Below are 27330 nucleotides of genomic sequence, written 5' to 3' on the forward strand. Positions count from 1 at the left end.
GACTACTGACTCTAAGCTGCTGATAATTTCAGGGATTTTGAATCACACCTGTGTGTGTGCTTTAAGTAAGACTACAGTTTAGAAGAATGTTAACAGAAAAAACATCACACTATTACGTACATCTTTAAAGATGTATTTTGACTTCTTTTGAGATTTATTGAACGTGTGCTTTAATGCTTCATAACATGACTTGGGGGTGATTTCTTGCACCAAATCTGAAAAAACTACATTTCCCCATAAGCATCTGGAAGGGCAATGGACTGTCATGTGTGGTGTCAAGCTGGCAATAATGGAAAATGGACTACAAATGAGTTGATTTATTGGTCCACAGCAGATCATCGGTTGGCAAAGGAGAGAAAAGAGTAAAAGTAAAGTAAAAAATGGTGAAGAGTTGCACCTGCGAATGCTAACGCTACAAGGCGCTAGGGCCAGGGCGTGTGGAAGCATGCTAAGGACCGGCAGAATGAGAGTGTAACTGTCAGCTTTCTGTGCATTCCTCTGGACATTTCTTACATTCTTTTTTGGACGGGTGGGGAGCAGTTTCTCGCGAACTTAAGCCTGAGTTCGCGGGGTGGTTGGTGCCGGGGGGGGAGTGGTGGGGTGGTGGCGTGCGTGGGCTGGGGGGGATGGCGTGCGGGCGGCGTGCGCGGTGCTCTCTCACTGTCGTTAGAGGTGAGACTCTCTCACCCCCAGAGGTTAAATTCCTGGGCCTGTGGCCCTGTCCTTTCTCCGCTAGCTGTCAGAAGCTCATTCCAGAGGCATACTGCAACTCCCGCCCCCCCACCCCCACACCCCCCGCGGTGGCAAATTACACCGCATTTTACCGGCGCTGGTATTCCGTTCAGACCCCCCATGGGTAAGGGCCGTGCCTCTGTTTGTATCTCCAGACAGGCATCAGGAACACACGGCTAAGTTCTGCTTTTTTGTTTTAAAGCATCGCATTTACAGGAAATTTATTTTCCCTTAATTTCCTGTCTGGGAATAAATGATTAATTAGATTTCAAATAATTTATAAAAAAGACTCCCAAACTATTTGATTTCAATACAAACATCTGCACTTCATCTTTACAGGAAGGACTTTTTGGCTGCTCTCTGTAAGGGTCCTGTTTCAACCAGAAAACAATTTACACATGGCACCATGTAATCAAAGTCACCTTTAACAGCTGATATTAAATCTGAAGCAATGTTGTGTTCCTATCTCAGTTTTACACCTTGAATTGGTGATCATATGGAATGCTATTATGTAAACTATATTAATGAATATCTGGAAGAATCGTTAATGGCTGTCTAACTAATAATGTTCAAATTCAACATATTTTAAAAAGAGAGAAAAAAAAAAGAGTCCATTTAATTTCATTCAAACCCAGGGTTAGGGTTAGGGTTAGGGTTAGAGGGATAGTTTTACTTTTAGACCTGAAATGGGGAGGGGTCAAGTCGTGGGATTTTGAACGATGTAGCTTGTTAACACCAGAGAGAGGGCTGTTGGCCTCATGTGAGTGTTTAACAGTCTGGTAGAAGCTCTGTGGAATTGTGCACCTGTGTTCACGTGTGTGTACACCCCCACCCCCCGTGAGACTGTTTCTTTAACTTGACCCAGTTAACCATTTACGTGCACACATTCATCCATTTTCTTTCCTTGTCTGGCACACAATCCGTTTGTGTAACGGGATATTTATTGAAGCGGTTCAGGTTGCTTTGCCCAAGGGTACGTCATGTGACTAATGGCCCATATGGGCTTGAACCTGCAACCTCCAAGTTAATGTTCAGTCCCCTAATGCTTGTGATTGGGGGGGGGTGATAACATGGAATCAGGAGTTGGACAGAACCATTCTGGGAGGACAGGGGTGGGGTGATAACATGGAGTCAGGAGTTGGACGGAACCATTCTGGAGACAGGGGGTGATAACATGAGTCAGAGTGGACGACCATCGGGGGAGGGGGGTGATAACATGAGTCAGGATTGACAAACCATTCTGGAGGGCAGGTGTGATAACATGAGTCAGAGTTGACGAACCATTCTGGGAGGAGGGGGGTGCTAACACTGAGTCAGTGGTCAGCTCCTTAGGCCTCTGCTGAGCATCAGGACTACAGCGAAGTTATTCTGACAGCATCGGGGCGGACCCCTGAGCCAGGCGTTAACACGATAAAGCCAGTAACCCAGCGGCCTGGACCGTGTCCCAGACACCTCGGTACCTTTCTGCCAGAGCGAGCGTTCCCTCACTGTGCGTGCACTGTGCCCCACTTACAGGGTGTTTCCATTCCTGTCTGTTCTTAAACAGGAACTGTGTTGTTTTGACTGGTCCTTACAACAACCAGTGTTGTTTTTTGTGTCATAACTTTTCAAGCGAATTCATACTTTCACAGCCCCTCTGTGTGTGTGCTGTACTTGTGTGCCGATGGTGTGCGTGTATGTGAGTCTGTGTGTGTACTGTACTTGTGTGCCGATGCTGTGCGTATATGTGAGTCTGTGTGTGTGTGGAGTGGGTGGAGGCCAACGCGGAGAATGTAAATGAATTTATTAATGTATGTTCCTCGTATGGCAGCATGTAGGATCGGTATTCATGCATGAAGCGTCTGCTCACCGCACACGCACGCACTCCCCCGTCCTGCATGTATGTTTCACACTCTTCTCTGGCACAAAGGCGGAAGAGATCCGCTGGCTGAATAATATTAACAAACGGCAAACTTCTGCGTTGCATTCCAGCCGCAGAGCAGATGCTCTGTGAAGGAAACAGTGTGCTTGTGTGAAAGAAACAAAGTGCTTGTGCAAAAGACTGACTCCAAATTATAGGAAGCGTTTGGCAGCTGTCATTGCTGCTAAAGGTGGTGCAACCAGTCATTAAGCTGAAGGGGGCCATTCCTTTTTCCACATGAGCGATATGGGCATTTGATAACTTTTTTCCTGAACTAAATGAAATAATATATATATATATTTTTTTAAAATGTGTGTTGTGTTTACTCAGGTTCCTGTCGTCCAATATTACATTTCATCTGAAGATCTGAAACCATTCAGTGTGACAGAATACGCAGTGATAGAGGAGATCAGGAAGGGGGTGAATGCTTTTTCGGGGCGCTGTAGCTGTGTTCACACAGTTTAATAAGAGCAGTGTGTTCTCAAACGGAGAGAGAGGCCAGGAGTACTGAATGAGGATCGTACCGCCGATGTCTCACTGGTTTTATTCGTCCTTGGGCTTGTAGTAAAAGATTTCCCTCTTGGCCTGTCTGTTGTTTATACCTCCAGGGTTTGTAGTTATTTTTTTTCTCTTTTCTTTCTCTGGTTTTTTAACCAGAATCCCAGTTATTTGGCTTTGGCACTGAGCTTGAAGTTTTTTTTGTTTTTGTTTTTTTTTTTAAACGTCTTGATGAGTGCAGAAGTCTGTCTGTCACCGTCTCCAGCGGGGGGGCTGGTTGTTATCGTGGCTCCCCGAGGGTCGAGCGCAGAGAGGGGGCTCGGTTAACACCAGGTGAGGCCACCTGCTTTACCCCGAGCGGGGTCAAAGGTCGCATTCCCAGCTGTGCCGACGAATGCGAAGCTGACAGGATGAGGAGCCTGGTCTGTGCACAGGCAGCATCAGCTATTAGTTGCAGTCACAAAGATGCACAGTGTTAGGGACATGGTGTGTGTGTGTGTGTGTGTGTGTGTGTGTGTGTGTGTGTGTGTGTGTGTGTGTGTGTGTGTGTGTGTGTGTGTGCTAGTGTGTGTGTGTAGCATGTGGTGGTGGTGCAAAGTGTGTGTGTGTGTGTGTGTGTGTGTATGTGCATATATATATGTGTGTGTGTGTGTGTGCATAAATGTGTGTGTGTGTGTGTATGTGCATAAATGTGTGTGTGTGTGTGTATGTGCATATATATATGTGTGTGTGTGCGTGATTTTGTTTTTGGTATTGTGTTTACTGTTGAGTTGTTGAGTTCAACCATAGGAGAGTGGGAGCATGGTCTGATGGCGGGTGGTGGTGGTGTGATGGCGGGTGGTGTGATGGCGGTGGTCTGATGGCGGGTGGTAGGCGGTGTAATGGTGGGTGGTGGTGGTGTGATGGCGGTGGTCTGATGGCGGGTGGTAGGCGGTGTAATGGTGGGTGGTGGTGGTGTGATGGCGGTGGTCTGATGGCAGGTGGTAGGCGGTGTAACGCTGGGTGGCGGGTGGTCGGATGGCGGGTGGTGTAACGCTGGGTGGCGGGTGGTCGGATGGCGGGTGGTGTAACGCTGGGTGGAGGGTGGTCGGATGGCGGATTTTGTGTCCTCTCCCTGGCTTGAGCTCGGGTCTGATGCATGTCTGATTAAATCTGGCTGTGGGTCTTTTTCCCATAATGCAGCATAATTCAGGGGCTTAGCCGTGATCTGACGGTTATGCTGGTATGAAATCACATGGAAGGCCGCCAGCCGCGGGTGTGCTGCAGTCTGTGCAGATCCTCTTCATAAACCTGGGGCTCTCAATACTGTGTGTGTGTGTGTGTGTGGACCTGTGTGTGGGCTTGTGTGTTTGTGTGCGTGTGGGCCTCTGTGTATGTGCGTGTGTGATTGTGTGTGTGTGTGGGCCTGTGTGTGTGTTTGTGTGCGTGTGGGCCTCTGTGTGTGTGCATGCGTGATTGTGTGTGTGTGTGGGCCTGTGTGTGTGTTTGTGTGTGGTGGGCCTCTGTGTGTGTGTGTGTGTGCGTGATTGTGTGTGTGTGGGCCTGTGTGTGTGTGTGCAGAGTGTGTGTGTGTCTTTGCCCCGGCAGAATTAAGCGTTAAACACACCCATCCCTTCCTCTCTCAGATACGCTCACAGAGCAGGCAGACGGCAGAGGCTTCAGCCATTACTGGAGGCCGGACGGAGCTTCTCTCTGCATGAAATCCACACTCCGCTCCTCCTCTCAAGCTTTCCACGCTGGGAAAGGGAAAGGAACAGATGTTTTCAGGCTCCTGGGTCCTGGGTCCTGTTTCCAGAGCAGCTCCAGGCCTGTAGTGCAGTGCTGCTTCCCAGTTGGCGATAAGCAAGGCTGCCCAACCCTGCTCCAGCAGACCTGCCGTCCTGTGGGTCTTCAGTTCAGCCCTGATTTGGCACACCCGACTCTACTAATTAGCCGCTCGACGAGGTCTCTGGCTGCTGAATGAGGTGTGCTTTGTTTGGGTTGGAGTGAAAACCTACAGGACGGTAGATTTCTAGCTGTTGAGTGAGGTGTGCTTTGTTGGGGTTGGAATGAAAACCTACAGGACGGTAGATCTCCAGGAACAGGGCTGGGCGGCCCTGGGCTATGTTGTGACACAGGGAGGGAGGGATTGGTTTGTGCTCCTCGTCTCAGTGTGAAATGAGAAAGGCCTCTGTTTGGTCAGGTGCTTGTGATCTCTCTGCTCCAGCTGCACAGTCCGTCTGCGCAGTAACTGCAGGTCTGTGTGTGGTCTGCAGGGTCTGCGCAGTCTGTCTGCGCAGTAACTGCAGGTCTGTGCGTGGATTGCAGAGTCTGCGCAGTAACTGCAGGTCTGTGCGTGGATTGCAGAGTCTGCGCAGTAACTGCAGGTCTGTGCGTGGATTGCAGAGTCTGCGCAGTCTGTCTGCGCAGTAACTGCAGGTCTGTGTGTGGGTTGTTTGCAGGGTCTGCGCAGTAACTGCAGGTCTGTGCGTGGATTGCAGAGTCTGCGCAGTCTGTCTGCGCAGTAACTGCAGGTCTGTGTGTGGTTTGCAGGGTCTGCGCAGTCTGTCTGCGCAGTAACTGCAGGTCTGTGTGTGGGTTGTTTGCAGGGTCTGCGCAGTAACTGCAGGTCTGAGTGTGGATTGCAGAGTCTGCGCAGTCTGTCTGCGCAGTAACTGCAGGTCTGTGGGTGGATTGCACAGTTAAAAAGAAGGCCCTGCTGGCCGGCCAGTCGGACATTTTGCCAGCGGGATGGGCCTTTTAACATGGGAACTGACAAAAAAAGGGAAATTAAGAAAATAATAAAACAGATGTTTCAAAACAGACCGAAAGGGTTTCCAGTCAGGATGCAGATGGAATATGTATAATATTTCCAAATATTAAACAACTGACATTTGTTTAAAATGTTATTCTTTGGTTATTCCTTTGCTGGGCAAGATGTCACCCATTGGGGAAGTTGGCTATTTCTGGTACTGATCAGACTAAAGCAGTAAAATCTGCACGTCCACCACCCCCTGCCCCCGCTCCCCCCACAACTTTTTGCTCCAGGCATGTTACACACACTACCACATGAGACCAAGGAGTGAAGCAGACTGCTGTTTCTGCTCACTGATCTCTCCAGTTATGCTAACAGCTATATTTACATTTAGGGAAATATCTCCAGTTATGCTAACAGCTATATTTACATTTACATTCACGCAATCTCTCCTGTTATACTGACAACTATATTTACATTTACGCAATCTCTCTAGTTATGCTAACAGCTATATTTGCATTTATATGTAGGCAATCTATCCGATTATGCTAACAGCTATATTTACATTAAGACTTTGCCTTTTGCAAACTGCTCTCTTCCCAGAGAGCAGTTAACAAAAGTGCGAATGTTAAGGTTGAGGCTAAAGCAAAGATGATGCCGGGTTAGTATGGCAACCAGTGTTGGGGAAACTCCTTCAAAACTGTAGTTGTACACACTGTCAATTATGTCACACTGAAAGTAGTTTAACTACAGCACCCTAAAAGGAAATATAGCTTGTGAAACTACAATTACTCAAAAAACTCATCAAAGAAATTGTAATTTTAGTAAACCCAGTGTGAATCAGTTCAGGGTTAGTTAAGCGAAGGTACAGAGTAAACAGGTGTGCTTTCATCCTGAGCGCCTCTGCCCTACAGCTCTCCCCCTGCGATCCTCCCAGCTGTGCTCTCAGTGACACACAGAGTCTCCCTGCAGATCAGCGGCTCGGTCTGTCAGTGGAGATTAACCAGGAGGGGGGGTGGGGGTCAGAGTGCGCGGGGCGAAGGGTCCGAGCGAGTGGAGGGAATTCCTGAAGGGGGGGCGGGTCACACCGCGGATGAGTCACGGCAGCGTAGTCCCGCCCCCTTCCCGTTTTCAGCTCCGCCCCCTGCCGCTACGTCTGGCGTTGTTTACACAGACTGCTGGGACATTCAGCAGAGAGCTGGCTTCGACTGCGCTGTGAATTAAAGCTCTACGGCGACAGAACAGTGACAGTTAAGCGTCTCCAGTTGGGGTGGTGGGGTTGGAGGCGTGGCGGCGTGGCAGGGTGGGGGGGGGCATAGGGTGGGGGGGGTTGACGGAGGGAGAGTAGTATCCATTCACGGTGTGGAAGTCTCAAAAATCAATCGCTGCGCCTCAGGGACTGTAAAGCCCGTCTCATCAACAGTGAAGTTCTAGACAGGAGATTTTTAAAAGTGCTGATTAAAAACGTAAGTGTGTCTTTCGTAAAGACGGACTGGGAGAATGCCCTGTATCTAATTGCTTCCACATGGTGTTTTTTTTTTTTGAGGGGGGGGGAAGAGAATGGAAAAAATTTGGTCCAGGGTTTCTCTCTCCTCTTTTTTTTCTCCCTAATTTGAATGCGATGTTCCGGTGTTCGGTTACGAGCAGACGCCAGCGAACAGCCCCACCCGCTCGTCTGGGGGGGGGGGTTCCTGAGGAACAGCTGAGGTTGCCTTTGAACGTGGACAGAGAAGAAGGGTTGGGGGTGGGTTGGGGGCAGCACTGGCCTGACCCCAAAAAGCTATGAAGCAAGACAGAAAAGTACACAGAGCAAGACAGACGTTTTGGTCTCGAAGGCCATCACTGTCCTTAGGAACTTCAATTTTTTTCCTTCTACGATAAGAGTGTTTGGAATGTTCTTAACTGAACGTTCTAAGGCTGATGTCACAATCACTGCTGGTGCCTGAAAGCAGTGGAGTTCTAGAACACTGACACTGATTAAGAGTTCTAGAATACTTTTTGAGGGTTTCTTTGCTGGGATATCCCATGTAGGTAGCCTGTAGGTACTAGTAATAAGCGCGGCAGGGTTAGTGCGGGTGTAGGAGCGGAGGCGGGGTTTGTAAAAAAAAATAAAGAATATATTCTGTTCCCATCCCAAACATGGTTTTGGGTGGAGGCCCACAGGAGGGTCTCATTCTGGAAGCCAGACAGCGGTTCCAGTTTGCGTTGCCGCAGAAACGGGGAGCTGCGGTTTATTAAAGCTGGGGTTCCCAGGACAGGCTGACGTGGACTCAGACGAGATCGGCTCTGTGTGTTACGTCCGGAGCTCTGGGGGACCAGGCCGCAGCTCAAAACCGGCACACTGAGTGTTCGACGGTGCCAAACTAAGACCTACAGAACCGCAAGCTCATCTGAGCCCAGAGCATTAAACTGCTCACTGCTAAAGAGAACCAGAGGTTTGGCTGTTTAACTGCTGGCTGCCCCCAGGCACAGGCACTGGGCTCATATGCTGTCTGAGTTGATGCTCTGTTGTCTGAGTGCCTGTGTTTGTGTTGTCTGAGTTGTTGCTCTGTTGTCTGAGTGCCTGTGTTTGTGTTGTCTGAGTTGTTGCTCTGTTGTCTGAGTGCCTGTGTTTGTGTTGTCTGTGTTGTTGTTCTATTGTCTGAGTGCCTGTGTTTGTGTTGTCTGTGTTGTTGTTCTATTGTCTGAGTGCCTGTGTTTGTGTTGTCTGTGTAGCACTGTGTGTGAACAAGAGGCTCTTAATAAAATGCAAATCAAATTTCAGAAAAGGCAAATTAAATATTCAGTTCAGTTCAGTTCAATTCAGTCCAGTTCAGGGCAGTTAAGTTCAGTTCAGTTCAGTTCAATTCAATATGCGACCATCCTGCTGCAGTTTTAATTCGAAAACGAATAAATAAACCAGCTCCCACAGTGCCGGCCGCTCTACGTTTATTGAGAGGAGGGAAAAATAACTTTTGAGAAGTTTTAATTGCTGAAAATATGACTTCCTGTGTGCGGCGGTGGATGAATCGCTGTGGCGGGGTGGGGGGGGGGGGGCGCTGGCTTCATTCAGGTCCCTGGGGGGCTGAGCCTGCTGAGGGGTGTTTGAGGTTTGGACGCGTCGTCTGATTTTCACAACGGCGCTCATCCCTAGCGAGCGGCGCGGAGCCTTTTTCCTGTTATCTCTCTGAGCTGCGCCCCCGCTTCCTGCGCTCTGAGAGAGAGACAGACGGAAAGAGAGAGTATGAGAGACAGAGAATGAGTGCGCGTGTGTGCGTGCGTGTGTGTGTGTGTGTGCTTGCCTGTGTGTGTGTGTGCGCATGTGTGTGTGTGTGCATGTGTGCGCGTGAGTGTGTGTGTGTGTGTGTGTGTGTGTGTGTGCGCATGTGTGTGTGTGTGCACCCATGTTTGAGACGGAAAGTTTGTGCAGAAATCGGCATGGCGGGACTCGAACCCTCAGCCCTGATAGGGGTGGGATCACGGTGCAGAAATCGGCATGGCGGGACTCGACCCCTCAGCCCAGATAGGGGTGGGATCACGGTGCAGAAATCGGCATGGCGGGACTCGACCCCTCAACCACACGGGGATCTGCATGCGGACTGTGTGTAGGCCAGCCCTGGGGGTTGTGTATATGGCCTCTCTGTGCTGGTATTGAGCTGGGACATGCGAGCCCTGCAGTGCTGCGTTTTAATTGGCTCGCGCGGACGGCCTGTGGTCACGTTCTCTGCGGAAGCCTGCGGACACCGCGATGGTTATCTACGCGCTCCGCCCCGGCAGCAGCATGTCCATGTGACGCAGTCGCACGCCGCCACCAGCGAAAGTCTTACAGCGTCAGCTTTTTTAGAGTCATTAGGGGTGGACGAATTGGACTCAAAATATGTCAATATGGTTAGATGCTTCTGATGATGACAGTACATATTTGAAATGCTTTTCTGTAGTTATGACTGACGACATGCTTATGCAGCCCAAAAAATGGAAGGGTTGAGATATTGCTTGCCTGAAATTAAAGATCAGCATTTGAAGAAGCTCTTCCTTATGTGCAGTCACACCAAAAATGTGCAAGAAAAGCACAGATTTTTTTAAAATGGCCTAAATCAATGGCCAGTAGCAACGTAAAGAGTTCCTGTACACACGAGGTTTCTCAGATATTCGTGTGCGGCCCGCACCCCTACGCTCACACTGTTCCGCTGTGTAAAGAGCATTCTGCTGGTGAAAGCGTGTTTGGGGTTTTTCATGGGAAGGTCTGAAGAGGCTCGAGGCGTTGGGCTGGGCCGGTACTGCTGTGGTTTTGCATTTCCGCACACCGAATTCTCCCTTAAAGTGAATTCCTAGCCTCGAATGCACCCAAAACCATCGGAACAAGGTCAATAAACGGCCTCTATCCGTTTATGCGGAAGATCCCGTCCGTCTATATATCTGGGGGAGGGGGGTTACAAATGGATTCAGTCCCACAGAAATATTAAAAATGTATGCGCAAGAGGATGTGTGCAGCAGCATTTCTACAGCTTGAACCCCTGGTGTGTATCTGACAGGTGTGCGTGCGAACCTTCAGCACCTTTAGGACCTTTAGCTGTGAGATGCTGCAGTGGCGGATATATCCGGTGGTGCAGCGGAAATGACCGCGATGTCTGTGCTTTCTCATCTGGAGACTGGACTGTACCGCAGGGGTCCCCAAACTGGGGTCCGAGGGGCCCCTAGGGGTTCTGCAAACAGCTTCAAGGAAACCTCAACAATTGAAAAAAATATACTTTATATAGTATATATAATTTAAAGATGACTTTCTGTTTCCATGCTTTGTAAAAGAAAGATGCATTTTAGACTTTCAGATAGAAGAAACGTCATCCTGGACAATGTGATCATTTTTGTGATTAAATATTCGTAATTGTAAATGTGTGATAAAAGGCCTTTGTGATTTAGCCATGCCCACACACACTAGTGCCCTAAACAGGCACAGCTTTGCAGCCTGTGGTGAGACTTTACGCTGTGAGGTGTGAGGTCACAAATACGTGATTAGAATGTTCTTCGGTGAACGTTCTAAACGCTGATGTCACAATCGCTGCTGGTAATTGACAGCAATGAGTGAGTTTTAGAACATTGACTAAAGAAACTTGCTCTTCAAAGGGTTAAAGAGTTCTGCAGTATCTTCAGATGAATAAGCGCTCGCCAGATGAAGGCATTCCTCTCTGATTGTGTTTTAATCTGTTTGTAGCCGACTGAACTGAGCCCTGCTTGTGATTTGCTCATCGTTCATAACCACAAATTTCACTTTTTATTGCTGTTTTAATTTGAGTGCGGTTTACTGAACATTCATAGGCTGTTTTTATATTTTAATATAATAAAGTGATCTATCTGAGCTATCTGACCTTTCTGCCCATCCAAGAGACAAAATTAAAATCTGTGGTTTCAAAGCAGGGCTGCCCAGCCCTGTTCCTGGAGATCTGCCATCCTGCAGGTTTTCTCTCCAACTGAGAACTATCAGAGTCAGGTGTGCCAAATTAGGGTTGAAATGGAACCCTACAGGACGGTAAGATCTCCAGGAACAATGCAGGGAACCACTGATGTAACAGGCTACTTGATTTGGGTTGTAGGGCTTGGGACTGTAGGGTTGGCGCAGGGTTTGACAGCCCTGTACTAAAGTCCGTTGCTTCCCTCCCCCCCCCCCCGGTGCCAGGATCAGACGTCATTCCGAGCTACAACAGCGCCATGTCAGAGCCCGTCAAGCCGGCAGTGCCCGCGGCGTGCCCGGAGGTGCCCAGCGTGGACTTCAGCTACGTGGGCATCGACGCCATCCTGGAGCAGATGAGGAGGAAGGCCATGAAGCAGGGCTTCGAGCTCAATATCATGGTTGTGGGTGAGTCGGGTGGGGTGGGGTGGAGTGGAGTGGAGTGGAGTGGGGTGGGGTGGGGTGGGGTGGAGTAAAACCTGGAACCCTCCCAAACCTGGAACATGGACTGAAGTAGAAAGAGCTGTTCCAGGTTTTACTCAATGATCCTGCTTTGTGAAATACACCCCCCCCTCAGACAAACTAGCGATCGACAAAACAAAAATGATGTTTTGTTCTGTCATTAATAAAAATGTGCAGGAATCTGAAGGGAGTGGAGACTCGTCATTTGGGTTTTTTCCCCTGACGTGTGACGTACCGAGCGCCGTCTCTCTCTCTCCCGAATGCAGACTGGAACGCCCTTAAAGCCCGACCAATTACGCGCCACCGTCCCGTCTGCTCGTCTCCCTCGCTGGAGACGAAGGGTCGTAAAAAAAAAATCCCCGCCTGGGCGACGTCCCGTTCTCACAGCGCCTCGTCCGACAGTCTGCGCAGATTAGAAGCCTTCGCCCCCGACAGTCTGCGCAGATTAGAAGCCTTCGCCCCCGGCAGTCTGCGCAGATTAGAAGCCTTCGCCCAACGCAGGCCCTGAGGAGGGGAAGGGGAAAAAAGATTAGTGGGGCTTGGCCTGCCAGTAGGTGATAATTCAGCTCCAAACGCGTAAATCACGTTTCTAATTAATCACAGCGCGGATTTTTTAGGGAATTCAAACGACGCGGCGTCTGAGACGCCTGTCTGACAGGGGAATGCGAGATGGCGGCGAAGCCCGTGAGAATCGGATGAAAGGCTGTTTGATGTTGGAAGCAGAACAAACAGCAGATTTCGGGAGAAGAGCACGCCGAGCGTGTGGATCGCCGTATGACATCTTCAGAATTAATAATAGATTCACAAATTAATACTTGATTTATTTTCGCTCTGGAGCCAGTTTGAGCGTTGTGGCGCACGTGCGGACGTGCGGACTGACTGCACATCGTGCGCTGCTAGCAAAGCAGCACCTGGGCTCTTAAACATGAGGCGCTGGCGCTGACGCTGTGTTATAGCCCGGCCTCAGTCTCCGGCAGGTGTTTGCCCCAGTGCATTGTGGTATACGCGGAGGTCGTGAGGCCGCTCTGGCTGTTGCAGCGCTGGCGTGACCAGCGTGTGAACCCGGCAGGTGTGGCCCGCGGGCACACAAGGCCCCACTCTGTGGCGGTTCGGAGGCCTTGGCCGTCCTCCAGCTGTGACCCCCCCCCCACCCCCGAGCAACCCCCCCCCCCCAACACCGCCCCCCCTCAGCACCCCAAACTCTTCTCCTCCGCTCGCCTCATCCCATCTCTCTCTGTTAGACTGCCGGAGACGGACCAGCTGTTGCCTCCTGGGGGTGGGAAGGGGGGGGGGGTTTTTTGCCGTATAAGGCAGACCGTACCCACCCCCCCTCGTTTATGAATGGGGGAGGGGGCTCTGGGCTCTGGCTGGCTGTGTTCCTCAGCACTGGGGGCTGAATCTCCGATGCGTCTCACACAGTCCTGCCTTGTTTCTGCGAGGAAGAGGCCTCCTGTCTGTTTATAAACAGGCTGACACTCTGTGTTTTGGTGAGAAGCTGAGCTGTTGTGACAGAACTGTGTGCGTTTGCTTTAGATACCAGCGTTATGAACTCTTTTTTAACCAACCCTTTTTTCCCTCATCATCTAGACCAGTTCTTTTTTTAAATCCTTATATGTGTTCCAGTAGCACGTTTTTAAACCTTCAGTTATTCAGGTTGTGTGGTCTCAGTAAACCTGCTGCTGTGTTATAGTTACAGAGTGAGTTATAGGCCGTGTATGTTCTCTCTGATTGGGTCATCTGTACAGGTGTGATGTCACTGTGGGCGGGGCTGGTTGTGAGGACCCCGGTCTCAGTGTGTCTCTGTGCTTCTCTCTCCCGGTCTCAGTGTGTCTCTGTGCTTCTCTCCCCCGGTCTCAGTGTGTCTCTGTGCTTCTCTCTCCCGGTCTCAGTGTGTCTCTGTGCTTCTCTCCCCCGGTCTCAGTGTGTCTCTGTGCTTCTCTCCCCCGGTCTCAGTGTGTCTCTGTGCCTCTCTCCCGGTCTCAGTGTGTCTCTGTGCTTCTCTCCCCCGGTCTCAGTGTGTCTCTGTGCTTCTCTCTCCCGGTCTCAGTGTGTCTCTGTGCCTCTCTCCCCCGGTCTCAGTGTGTCTCTGTGCTTCTCTCTCCCGGTCTCAGTGTGTCTCTGTGCTTCTCTCCCCCGGTCTCAGTGTGTCTCTGTGCTTCTCTCCCCCGGTGCAGGGCAGAGCGGCCTGGGCAAGTCCACGCTCATGAACACGCTGTTCAAGTCCAAGGTGAGCCGCAGGTCTGTGCTGACCACCACGGAGGAGAGGATCCCCAAGACCATCGAGATCAAGTCCATCAGTCACGGTGAGACAGGGGGGCGGGGCTTAGTGAGGGAGAGGGGGCAGGGCTTAGTAATGATGAGGAGTGGTGGGTGGAGCTTAATCAAAATGAGGCAAAGTAGGCAGGGCTCATTGGCACAGGGGTGGGGCTTAAATAAAGTCCATGTGACACAATGGGCAGGACTAAGAGAGAGGAACAGGGTTTAGTCACGATGAGAGCGAGGGGGATTGGGGCTCAATTACTGGGAGGAAGAGGGGCCAGGATCATGTCCATGGGTTACAGTCAGAGAGCTGGTGTGCCCTCTTCTGATTGGCCGCTTGATTCGTTCCTATTTCTTGTTTAGGGTCTGTTTTTGATTAGCATTGTCTGTTCTGATTGGCTGCTCTGGCCTCTGTTACTTGTTTAGGGTCTGTTTTTGATTAGCAGTGTGTGTTCTGATTGGCTGCTCTGGCCTCTCTGTGACCCCTGTAACAGACATTGAAGAGAAGGGGGTCAGGATGAAGCTCACTGTCATTGACACTCCAGGGTTTGGGGACCAGATCAACAATGAGAACTGGTGAGTGCAGCCAAACTGTGTGTGTGTACGTGTGTCTGTACACGCGCGTGTGTGTGTGTGTGTGTGTGTGTGTGTGTGTGTGTGTGTGTGTGTGTGTGTGTACACGTGTGTGTGCGTGTGTGTGTGTGTGCGTGTGCGTGTATATATGTATATGTGTACATGTGTGACCTGCTCTCTCCCCTGTGATACACACAGCTGGCAGCCCATAATGAAGTTCATTAATGACCAGTATGAGCAGTACCTGCAGGAGGAGATCAACATCAACAGGAAGAAGCGCATCCCAGACTCCAGAGTGCACTGCTGCATATACTTCATCCCCCCAACAGGACACTGGTGAGAGCCTAACACACACACACACACACTCACACACAGTACACACACACGCACACGGTACACACACACGCACACACGCACGCACACACACTGTACACTCACACACACACACAGTACACACACATATTACATTACATTACATTACAGGCATTTAGCAGACGCTCTTATCCAGAGCGACTTACACAACTTTTTACATAGCAGTTTACATTGTATCCATTTATACAGCTGGATATATACTGAAGCAATGCAGGTTAAGTACCTTGCTCAAGGGTACAACGGCAGTGTCCTTACCCGGGACTCGAACCTACGACCTTTCGGTTACAAGCGCTGTTTCTTACCCACTGTGCCACACTCCGTCCTACATACATACACACACACGCACACACACATACATACACACACACACACACACAGTACACTCACACACACGCACACACACACAGTACACTCACACACACACACACACACGCACACACACACACACAGTACACTCACACACGCACACACACACAGAGTACACTCACACACACACATTCACACACTCATCATAGATAGAGGAACAGAACAGAAAGACAAAATGGCTGCACTGCGCCTGTACGTGGGGAGATCCTCAGACACGGGGAGCTGCAGCGCTGAGGCTCAGAGGTCAGCTGACCGCCGGGGCTGCTGGGTGCAGAATGTGACAGGCAGGTGTCATGGAAACGCCCAGGTGACCCCGGTGAACGTGGCTCTGTGAGGCCCTACCTTTGGTTTCCGAGGAAACGCACTTTAAAGGCCCTGGCACCACGTGACACCTGCCTCACTTCACAGCCTGTCGAAAGAACCAGTGAAACCCTCTCACCTTACCTCTGCATCACAGACAGACCCTGATGCACAGACTGGGAGAGGTATCAGGGGGTTATAGCCATTTTCTCATGCCAAAGTATCTTCTAAAAAAATACAAACAAAAACCATATACAAAACATATGTACAAAAACATGCGAACAACGTTTCATGAGTTTGACTAGTTCCTGCAGTATATCGGATCCAGGCCATAGCGATGCCAGCTGCCCCTCTGGGGGGGTGTGAATGGCCCGTGCTCCTCAGGAGAGGAAGGGGTTTGTCCGCATCTCATTGTGCAACAGTGACATCCTCTGGTCCGCCTGGGAACTGCAGCCTGCCTGCACCAGCACTGTATGTGAAGCACCAATTGCTGAGACTGATTTAGCTGATGAGCTGACGGAGTGGAGAGCGAAGAGCAGCTGCTCGCTTGTGCTTTAGAGCAACAGGACATGGACATTACATTTACATTACATTACATTACATTTACATTTACATTACATTACATTACATTACATTACATTTACATTTACATCACATTTACATTTACATTTACATTACATTTATATTACATTGCATCGCATTTATTTGGCAGACACTTTTATCCAAAGCGACGTACGATGAGTGCTTATCAAACACTCTGGAAAGCTGGTTGCGCCCTCTGAGCTGCCTGGTCTGTGCTGTTCTCTATCAAACCGTGGTATTGGTCTGCGCTGTTCTATATCAGACCGTGGTATTGGCCTGTGCTGTTCTATATCAGACCGTGGTATTGGTCTGTGCTGTTCTCTATCAAACCGTGGTATTGGCCTGTGCTGTTCTCTATCAGACCGTGGTATTGGCCTGTGCTGTTCTCTATCAGACCGTGGTATTGGCCTGTGCTGTTCTCTATCAGACCGTGGTATTGGCCTGTGCTGTTCTCTATCAGACCGTGGTATTGGCCTGTGCTGTTCTCTATCAGACCGTGGTATTGGTCTGTGCTGTTCTCTATCAGACTGTGGTATTGGCCTGTGCTGTTCTATATCAGACCGTGGTATTGGCCTGTGCTGTTCTATATCAGACCGTGGTATTGGCCTGTGCTGTTCTATATCAGACCGTGGTATTGGCCTGTGCTGTTCTATATCAGACCGTGGTATTGGCCTGTGCTGTTCTCTATCAGACCGTGGTATTGGCCTGTGCTGTTCTCTATCAGACCGTGGTATTGGCCTGTGCTGTTCTCTATCAGACCGTGGTATTGGCCTGTGCTGTTCTCTATCAGACCGTGGTATTGGTCTGTGCTGTTCTCTATCAGACCGTGGTATTGGCCTGTGCTGTTCTCTATCAGACCGTGGTATTGGCCTGTGCTGTTCTCTATCAGACCGTGGTATTGGCCTGTGCTGTTCTCTATCAGACCGTGGTATTGGTCTGTGCTGTTCTCTATCAGACCGTGGTATTGGCCTGTGCTGTTCTCTATCAGACCGTGGTATTGGCCTGTGCTGTTCTCTATCAGACCGTGGTATTGGCCTGTGCTGTTCTCTATCAGACCGTGGTATTGGCCTGTGCTGTTCTCTATCAGACCGTGGTATTGGCCTGTGCTGTTCTCTATCAGACCGTGGTATTGGTCCTGTGCTGTTCTCTATCAGACCGTGGTATTGGCCTGTGCTGTTTCTATCAGACCGTGGTATTGGCCTGTGCTGTTCTCTATCAGACCGTGGTATTGGCCTGTGCTGTTCTCTATCAGACCGTGGTATTGGTCTGTGCTGTTCTCTATCAGACCGTGGTATTGGCCTGTGCTGTTCTATATCAGACCGTGGTATTGGCCTGTGCTGTTCTATATCAGACCGTGGTATTGGTCTGTGCTGTTCTCTATCAAACCGTGGTATTGGCCTGTGCTGTTCTCTATCAGACCGTGGTATTGGCCTGTGCTGTTCTCTATCAGACCGTGGTATTGGCCTGTGCTGTTCTCTATACAGACCGTGGTATTGGCCTGTGCTGTTCTCTATCAGACCGTGGTATTGGCCTGTGCTGTTCTCTATCAGACCGTGGTATTGGTCTGTGCTGTTCTCTATCAGACGTGGTATTGGCCTGTGCTGTTCTATATCAGACCGTGGTATTGGCCTGTGCTGTTCTATATCAGACCGTGGTATTGGCCTGTGCTGTTCTAATCAGACCGTGGTATTGGCCTGTGCTGTTCTTATCAGACGTGGTATTGGCCTGTGCTGTTCTCTATCAGACCGTGGTATTGGCCTGTGCTGTTCTCTATCAGACCGTGGTATTGGCCTGTGCTGTTCTCTATCAGACCGTGGTATTGGCCTGTGCTGTTCTCTATCAGACCGTGGTATTGGTCTGTGCTGTTCTCTATCAGACCGTGGTATTGGCCTGTGCTGTTCTCTATCAGACCGTGGTATTGGCCTGTGCTGTTCTCTATCAGACCGTGGTATTGGCCTGTGCTGTTCTCTATCAGACCGTGGTATTGGTCTGTGCTGTTCTCTATCAGACCGTGGTATTGGCCTGTGCTGTTCTCTATCAGACCGTGGTATTGGCCTGTGCTGGGAGAGAGGGAAGGAGGGAGAGAGAGGGAGGGAGAGAGGGAGAGAGGAGGGAGGGAGGCGGGGAGATGATAGAGAGAGAGAGAGAGAGAGGGAGGGAGGGAGGGAGAGAGAGAGAAGACAGGGAGTGAGAGAGAGGGAGAGAGGGAGGGAGGAGAGAGAGAGAAGAGAGAGAGAGGGAGGGAGAGAGAGACTGGCCTCCTTGTGTCTGTACATTGTGTTGCCATGTCTTCACTCTTGGGAACAAATGCATGTGGAAAAAAGTTAAAATGGAGCCTGCAGAGTACAGACATCTTTATGTGCCCCCCCCCAGTACCCCCGAATTACATCATGTATTTTACGCATTTTATACATCATTACTCCTCATAGCAAATCTGCCATCTTTAATCGCAAAGCCAGGTGTCCAAAAATAGACCAGAGAGTCACAGTGTGGTCACAGAGGACAGCTGTGGAGAATATTTATACTTTGTGACTCATTTCTCCCAGAAGCGTCGGAGAATCTGATTTATTATGTTTTTCCCTTCGTGTGCGTGCAGTGACTCAGCGAGGGAGTCTCGTTCCTGTGTCACGTGCACCAGCGGCCTGAGCGTGCCCGAGCGGTCTGAGCGTGCACCAGCGGTCTGAGCGTGCACGAGCGGTCTGAGCATGCACCAGCGGTCTGAGCGTGCACGAGCGGGACGTGATTACAGAGCGCAGTAAAAATCTCAGCCTCAAATCAGCCCTGGCATTCAGAGTTCACCTCAGTTCAGCAGTTCACCATGTGCACTCTGATAGTGTTATAATCACTCTTAGTGCTATAAGCACTTTTATAGTGTTGTAATCACTCTGTCAGTGTGAAAAACACGGTGTTAGTGTTGTAAGCACTCTGTTAAGCACTCTGTTGGTGTTATAAGCACCCTGTTTGTGTTATAAGCACCCTGTTGGTGTTATAAGCACCCTGTTAGTGTTATAAGCACCCTGTTAGTGTTATAAGCACCCTGTTTGTGTTATAAGCATCCTGTTTGTGTTATAAGCACCCTGTTAGTGTTTGTGTTGATTTTATGGGGAACATTTTGCTATGTATGCAAAGTCTGGAGAGAGCAACTAAATTCCAAAATCCCAAATTTCAGAGACTGGGGACCCACAGGGGTTTAAGTGCTGGATGTTCTTACTGTGAGCTCTTTCAGAGGAGAGTGAGGCCAAGGATGCATCTGGCTGACTGATAGCTTTAATTTGATCATTAAAATCCAAAATAATCACACACATCCCTAAGGATGTGTGCTGTGACTATTTAAAAAAAAAGAGTTAATTCATTAGATTTCGTTCAGTTGTGGTCGTCCTTGAGGCAGAAATGGCTGGGATTTCGAAGACTGTAACGCAGAATCACAATGTCAGTGTGACTAGCCCGGAAAGTCTACGCAGTGGGGCTGGCGCCCTCTGGTGTTGACAGTGTATATTGTCAGCCAAAGGAAAATGCTCCCTGGAATATTTTTTATAAGGAATATTTTAAGGCAAAAGGTGAAAAAAACATCAGTTGCATACCTCATCTTTCTCTCGCTTTGTGTTTCCCCCCCGTCTCTCTCTCTCTCCCTCCTTCCCTCCCTCCCTCCCTCTCTCTCTCCCTCTCTCAGCCTGAGGCCGCTGGATGTGGAGTTCATGAGGCGGCTCAGTAAAGTGGTCAACATCGTCCCGGTCATCGCCAAGGCAGACACCCTCACCCTGGAGGAGAGAGACTTCTTCAAAATGAAGGTACACACATACACACACACACACACACACACACAACACACACACACCACACACACATACACACACACACACACAACACACACACGCACACACCAACACACACACACGCACACACACACACACGCACACGCACACACACACACGCACACACACACATACACACACACACACACACAGACACACACACACACACACAGACACACACACACACACACGCACACACACACACGCACATGCGATCCATCCGATCACAGAGCAGGTCATACCCATCACCCCACACTCTCTCTCCCTCCCTCTCTCACTCCGCCCTTAGCCGGTTCCCCGGGCGGTGTTAAATGTTTACCGAAGGGGCCAGGCCACGGGCACAAAGGGCTGCCAAAAAACACAACCATGCTGGGGCGATGGAAACGGGCGCCGTCTGCACAAACGCGCCACGCCGGCGGCCCTGCAGCCTCCAGGGGGCGCTGTTCCTTCGGCCCCAGTGCTCATTCTGTAAGCCAGGACTCGGGTCTCATGCAGGGGTTGGGGCACTGTACAGCTGCCACTGGTTCCCTGGCAACCTGAGTCATACAGAATGCAGGCTCCAAGCCCCACCCACTGGTCTCCCTGGCAACTTAAGACATGTGCCGACTCCAAGCCCCGCCCACTCACTGCCCCCGTACTGAGCATGTGCGCGGGTGGTGTGTTCTGTTGCCCTGGCCCACCTCACTTACCCCTGCAGGCTGCGTAAAACACCCTCTAATCTGCCCGTTTCCCGTTCTTTCTGCTGGGTCACACGTCTGGGCTGGCTGACAGTCAGAGGGGCACGCTTTCTCTCTGTTTCTCTTTCTCTCTTTCTTTCACTCTATCAATCTCTCTCTGACTCTCTAACTCTCTCTGTCCCCGTCAGGAGACAAGTCAGTCAGGGTCATCTTGGTTACTGCTCCTTTTCATCAGGGGCCAATAGGAACAAGGATGTTACAATAATGTAAAGAATGGCCAATGAAATGGAGGCTCAGTTTCATGCTGCACAGTGATTGGCCACGTGTAGTTCCGGAACTTTGACTCACACCAGCACGCTGAGTCTCATTGTTCTATAGTGTGCCAGAGCAGCTGTGTGCCATCAGAGAGTCCAGACTGCTGATGTGGCACGCTTGGATGACATCACTTCCTGTCGACATCACTGCTGCATGGCGAAGTCATTAATGTTAAGGTCAAACACCACTGACTGAAAAAGACGGCAGTTCTTTTTTAGACTTTGTTTTTGCAGTTTATCTTTTAAAGTGAACATCTTTTAAAGAGATTAGCAGAGGGGGTTTTGGGTAAACCCTTGGGAAGCTTGAAACAGTGTTCTGTTTATCTGCAGCCTATGTAAGTTATTTTAATTTATATGTATTTTTTATTATATTGTATATATTGTTTTTTTTTGGTTTTATTATATAAATGTAGATTTGAAGAGTTTTCCTGTATTAAAATGGAATGCTTTCATACTATTTTTCAAGAAGATTTCAGCCTTTCAGAGCTGTGTTCTCGGGTTAAAGCTGACGATAAAATTAAATTCGATTAAAACTGACATTTGAGTTTTTTCTGGGCCTTCTGAGTTTAGGTTGGGTTTCTTCACTCCCCCCCCCACGCCCTTAAACAGACAGGGTGTGGTGCTCGCAGTATGTGTTTAATGTGAGTGTGTGTGTGTGTGTGTGTCTCTGTCTCTGCAGATCAGGGAGGAGCTGAGAGTTAACGGCATCGATGTGTACCCTCAGAAGGAGTTCGATGAGGACGCAGAGGACAGAATGATCAATGAGAAAATACGGGTGAGAGTCTTGTATCCAATAAACACACAGACACATGCACACTCACGCGCGCACACACACACACACTCACATGCACACACACGCACTGACACACGCACACACACACACACACACACACACAGCCTTTATTATGACAAAATGCATGCTTATGAGTTCCCACCAGCATATTCACAGGTCATGATTAATATGTACACATGGATGTACTAATTTGTATAACTGTTTAACATCCATATAATACTGTACAACAGTAGTTTTTTTGGTCAAATTCAATGTTTGCCCCACCCCATTCAGGAAATGATCCCGTTCGCTGTTGTGGGGAGCGACCAGGAATATCAGGTCAACGGGAGGAGGATTCTGGGAAGAAAGACAAAATGGGGCACCATAGAAGGTATGCTTACATCACGTGGGTTCCAACCAATCCTGAAGAGCAGGTCCTTATGTTCTCACCTGTGAGCTTCTCTTGGCTTCTTATCCACCTGTCCGTCGGGACAAACAAATACACCCGCGAATAAAAGGATAAACGGCAGAAAGACTGCATGTTTAAGATCGTATCAGGCGACAGCGTGCGCTTTCAGCGCTGTCGATGCTCAGAGGAGTTTAATTTCCTGTTTTGAGTGCGGGCAGAGACTGCACTGCAGTCACCCAGATGCCGGTTTCTCTCCCCGTTTGCGACGCTGTCATAATCTATAATTCATACACGCGTACTTCCTCCTGAGGCTATCATGCGTTTGTCACATTAAATATGTCTGGCCTTATCTGTGAAGGGGTGGTTAAATAAATTGAATAACTGTTGTTGGCTGCGATTCCTTATCTCAAGTTGCGAAATCGATCTTAGGTCGCGGTTTGTTCTCACTCTTCGTCCCCGTCCTTCGCCCTCTAGTGGGACCACTGGAGAAGTGCAGTTCAGCCATTTTACACAGGGAGATCAACTGATTTATCCATCTTGATTTAAAAAAAAACATTGAAGCTAGTGGAAACCAACCTGTAATATCCAACAGCTTTGCACTAAGCCCATTGGTTTGTTCTGGATTTTGATCTTACCAAGTTACGGAGAAAGACTTTTGACTATTAAGCTCTGCACTTTCAGCAAAAGGAGTCTGGGGTTTTTTTTTTTTATTAACATTTTTGAAATGTAAAAAAAAAAAATGCAGATTGCAGGAGTTCAAAGTGACCCCTGTCAGCAGAACTATATAGAGGGCGGGTGGACATAAGGTTAGAGGAAATTGCAAAATGGCACAAGGACATATTTTTTCTCACAGAGAGTTGTTGATGCAAAGCGCCGCTTGCTGATAAGACCCTCTGTGGCTCTGTGGCCAGCCTGGTCTTGAATCTCAGTGGTCTGTAGTTCTACTGTAAGTCTTAATCAGGTATTCCACTGAGTCCAGACATTCTGCAAAAATGGCAACCCTCGGTAGATGGGCCCAATAGCCATAAAACCGTTATTTGTTGTTTCTTATCTCAATGAGACTTCCTGGTTAAATAAAGGTGAATAAATTATATGGCAGTTATCAGTGTGAGCATTAATAAGCTCAATAAAATGGCTGTGCAGTGTATTTACATTGTCGAACTGTTATGGTTAAAACTGCAAATGCAATAAGTATTTTTACACGTAGCATCAAATAAAGAAGCAAAAATGATGTTACTGTCTGACTCATTTCCTGCGTTTCCTTTGCAGTTGAAAACATTGGCCACTGTGAGTTTGCCTATCTGCGGGACCTTCTCATTAGGTATGTGAGCTGCCTGCTCATCAGAACATGTGCTTTGTCATGTCTCTGAATGCATTCCAGTTCCCAGGGATACTGTCTGTGTGTGTTTGTGTGTGTGAGAGAGTGTGGGTGTGTGTGTGTGTAAGGGAGAGAGAGTGTGTGTGTCTGTGTGTGTTTGTGTGTGTGAGAGAGTGTGTGCATGTGTGTGTGTGAGAGAGAGAGAGAATGTGTGTATGTGTGTGTGAGAGAGAGAGAGAGAGAGTGTGTGTGTGTGTGTGTGAGAGAGAGAGAGAATGTGTGTGATGTGTGTGTGTGTGAGAGAGAGAGTGTGTGTGTGTTTGTGTGAGGGAGAGAGAGTATGTGTGTTTGTGTGTGTGTGTGTGTGTGTGTGAACACCAGCAGCCCTCTGCTCATCGCTGGGGCCTGATTGGTTGGTTTGTGTGTCTCTTGTGCCCATCAGAACCCACATGCAGAACATAAAGGACATCACCAGCAGCATCCACTACGAGGTCTACAGGGTGCGGCGCCTGAACGAGAGCAACGCCCAGACCAACGGCGTCCTGGAGCACCACGCGTCCGCCCACGAGATGTAGACACCTGCCCCCCCTCCCCTGCCCCACCTCCAGCCCCAAACCCCCCACCCCCACCCCGTCACCCTGGCCGGCCTCAGCGAAACGCCCCCAGTGCTAGTCGGGTTCTCACGCCCTCAGCTTGGTCATGTGACCGCGGCCCGGACCCCGTACCACCACTGGCCCGGTCTGCCTCTTTCGACACGTGCGAACGAGCGAGCGAATCGTGGGAATCCACGTTCCTGTCCTGCATCTTTGGGCGGTCACCCCCAGCAGCCCCCGTAGCCTAGTCTGAGTTGGCTAAGAGGGGCAGATAGATTAGGTGTGGGTGGGGTGGGACGGAGAGGGGGGGGGGGATGATGTCATCCCAATATCAGGTCCATTCGCTTGTAGCTGTTAACGCCAGTTTATTTTTCTTTTCTTTTTTTTAAGCAAAATGTGCCTCAGCAAGTTTTACCTTCCCTTTTCCTATGTTTGATAATTTAATTTCTTTTTTTTTTTTTTGAAAGGCCCTTCAGTGTATCATTTACAAACTGTCTTGGACTCTTAGTGCTTTCAGTCGCCAAAAATAAAAGAAAAAGAAAAGAGTCAACAGAGTGCCAGAATTCTGACCAATGAAACACTTTGAAGACGAATCATTGGAGGCATTATAGATAGAGAGCTGACCTGGGTCAAATACGTATTTGTTTTGGATTCAAATACTTTTCTACGCTTTACTGATCGTGTCTGGTGTATTGGAACCAATTAAATATTGTTAAACAATACAGACCCCACCTTCTGGTCATATTGGCAGTCTCAATTACACCAGGCAAGATCAACAGAGCACAGAAAAGGTTTGTTTTTAAATCCAAATCAAATACATATTTGATCCAGGTCTGACAGAGAGCGACTACACAGGGCTACTTACTGTAACTAGGCTCATATCTGGCTGAACCAGGAAGCTGACCTGGCAGTGGGCCTAGTTGTTGGGATATCACTGTGAAGATGACAGAGAAGGTCTCTGCAAGGACCAGCAGAAGAACATTTAAATAGAACCCCAGGTGGACGGAGTTGAGTTCAGGAAATGACACACCAGTGCCTGACAGTTAAGGGGAGAAACGCCTACTGTAGTGTGAAGCAGTTTTAAAGTAGTTTTATCGTTTGGTTATCTTGTTTGGGTCTTTGTCTCCATTAAATTACTACGCCAGCCGTCTGACCACGTCCTTGACAGCTGCTGTGGAGTTGCTGATAATTATTGTGTAATTAACATTAACGGTGTTATATTATTACTATTTTGCTGTTTGTTAATTGGGGGAGGAGAGAGGTCAGGAGAACAGAAAGTGTTAATCCTCTCTTCTTGGTGCCTTATGAAATACCAAATAATTGTCCTTTCAGTCCTGAAGAGTGATACATTTATATAGATTGATTTCAAAGAAATGTATTTTACAAAAAACTGCACACACAAAAATACACACAAACACAGTAGTCATACTGCATACTTAATTCTATTTTATTTATTGCTGCTTGTCCAGAAGTTCATTGTTTGAAATAGACGCCCCTGGGCCTTTTTGGGAGTTTTTGATTTTGAGAGTTGCAGTGCAGGCTAAGTGACTAAGAGTGTTGCTCGGTTCCTCAACAGAACCCTCTCACTAATGGTGCGGGTTCTGATCCAAACCCCTCCCCAAGTGCCCTGGTATGGCAGCAACTCTTGCCATCCTGCGCGCGAGTATTTTTTAATTCCCAGTGAAATGACATGCACGTTTGGGGCTTATTCAGATAGTGGGGACCTTTTGTGTTTATGTTTCCAGTGCTGCATCCGTCAAACAGGGAGTTAACTCGGAACGATTCGCCGCTATGTTCCGCCGCTATGTTTCGCCGCTATGGTTCGCCATGGTCCTCGGACGTTTTTTTCTCGGGCGTCCTGCGGGGGTGGAAAATGCGGGCTCGTCTTCGCTGGGGGTGGTTGCTGGGGTTACGTACCGCAAGCGTGTAATTTCACACACACACAGTCGCCCTTTCAGTTGCCATGCCTACCACGTTCTGCAGGTGGATGTTGGGTTCTGTTTCTGGTTTAAAACTTGTGTGTGTGTGTGTGTGTGTGTGCGTGCGCGTATGTTCTTTGTGTGCACTTTCATCGTCTAATAATGAGCCGCTTTGCTACCACGGCAGGGGCAGTGGCCCATTTGGGGACTCTTATAAATGCAAACAAACAAACATTTAAAAAAAAAAAACTTTTCTGAAACTTTGCCGTTTTGCATTCTCTCCACTTCCGAATGGCTTCTGTCATCTCCTACTTCAGGTGGTTGACACACCGGGCCTTGGGGTGCAGCCTCAGGAGAAGTTTTTATTCCACCCACCCCCCCCCAACTACACAACCGTATTAATTATGAGACTTTATAACGAACGCAGGTGACCACGCGCTGGAGGTATTCAGCATTCCAATTTTCAATCTCGGGCTCGGACGTTCAATAGCGGGAAAAAACTCCAATCAAGTTTGTTTAGAACGGAAAACTGAACTTTTGTGGTACTGCAGGGTCAGCGTTGCCTTACTTCGCACATCAAAGCGTTTTCATTTTGTCTCAGCAATGGTGCGAAATGATGAAGACATTTTAACTATAAAGCACTTTCTGCCAAATGTCTATAGATTCAAAGGAACAGGTGAAAAGTCCACGCTATGCAGAAGAGGCCATCCGTGTTTTTGTTTTGTTTTTTTGCTTTCCATTGCATTTCTGTCTGCGAACAAAAAGAGGAAAATAAAGAGGAAAAAAGCATTTGTTCATCCTGTGATGTATATTCAATGTGTGCCGAACAATTTTTTTTGTACTTGTATGAAATATAGCAGAATTCTCTTTGACATCACGTTATATAAAAGAAATAAAAATCTAAATTTTACAGTGTGTTGCTGTTCTCTTTCTGAACAAATAACCGAAACACATTCCTAATGTTGCCTGCACGTGCAGTACTCCCAAATGTTGCCCTATTTCATGACTAGGAATCACTTAATCAACCGATGTATTCTAAAAAATAAATCCAAATAAAGGAGAAAATGGCGATTTATGACTCGCGATCATAGGGCTTTGGGTTCAAACCGCAAAAAATTGCCACTGCTGTTGCACTTTCGGCGTTAATTAAAATTCCTACAGCAAATATCCAGCAAGAGCAACGTGAATTCACGAAAGCAGCACTCAGTGCAGTTACACTACAGGCCTACGCCGTTCTTTGAAAAATCTTTCCACAGGACACCAGATGGCAGGTTGGTTCCAATTAGTTTCAATTAAGCTTGTTTGTCAAAGTTAAT

At 48.7% G+C, this 27330-nt stretch overlaps 1 protein-coding gene across 6 annotated transcripts in view; it reads left to right on the top strand.

Annotated features, from left to right (window-relative positions):
* Nucleotides 1-26924, top strand: part of LOC135243916 (septin-9-like) — an 81744-nt gene extending 54820 nt beyond the window's left edge. For all 6 annotated transcript variants that reach the window (XM_064316058.1, XM_064316062.1, XM_064316060.1 and 3 more), the window contains 9 exons: nt 11515-11694; nt 13923-14051; nt 14502-14583; nt 14779-14916; nt 19871-19988; nt 21683-21778; nt 22070-22166; nt 23454-23505; nt 23945-26924. In XM_064316058.1, coding sequence (XP_064172128.1) covers nt 11515-11694; nt 13923-14051; nt 14502-14583; nt 14779-14916; nt 19871-19988; nt 21683-21778; nt 22070-22166; nt 23454-23505; nt 23945-24077 — 1025 coding nt within the window. In that variant the 3' untranslated portion in view covers nt 24078-26924. The remainder of the gene's footprint in view (nt 1-11514; nt 11695-13922; nt 14052-14501; nt 14584-14778; nt 14917-19870; nt 19989-21682; nt 21779-22069; nt 22167-23453; nt 23506-23944) is intronic.
* The last annotated feature ends 406 nt before the right edge of the window (nt 26925-27330 follow it).

This window comes from Anguilla rostrata, chromosome 17 (genome assembly GCF_018555375.3).
Source record: "Anguilla rostrata isolate EN2019 chromosome 17, ASM1855537v3, whole genome shotgun sequence".
NCBI classification, from domain to species: Eukaryota; Metazoa; Chordata; class Actinopteri; order Anguilliformes; family Anguillidae; genus Anguilla; species Anguilla rostrata.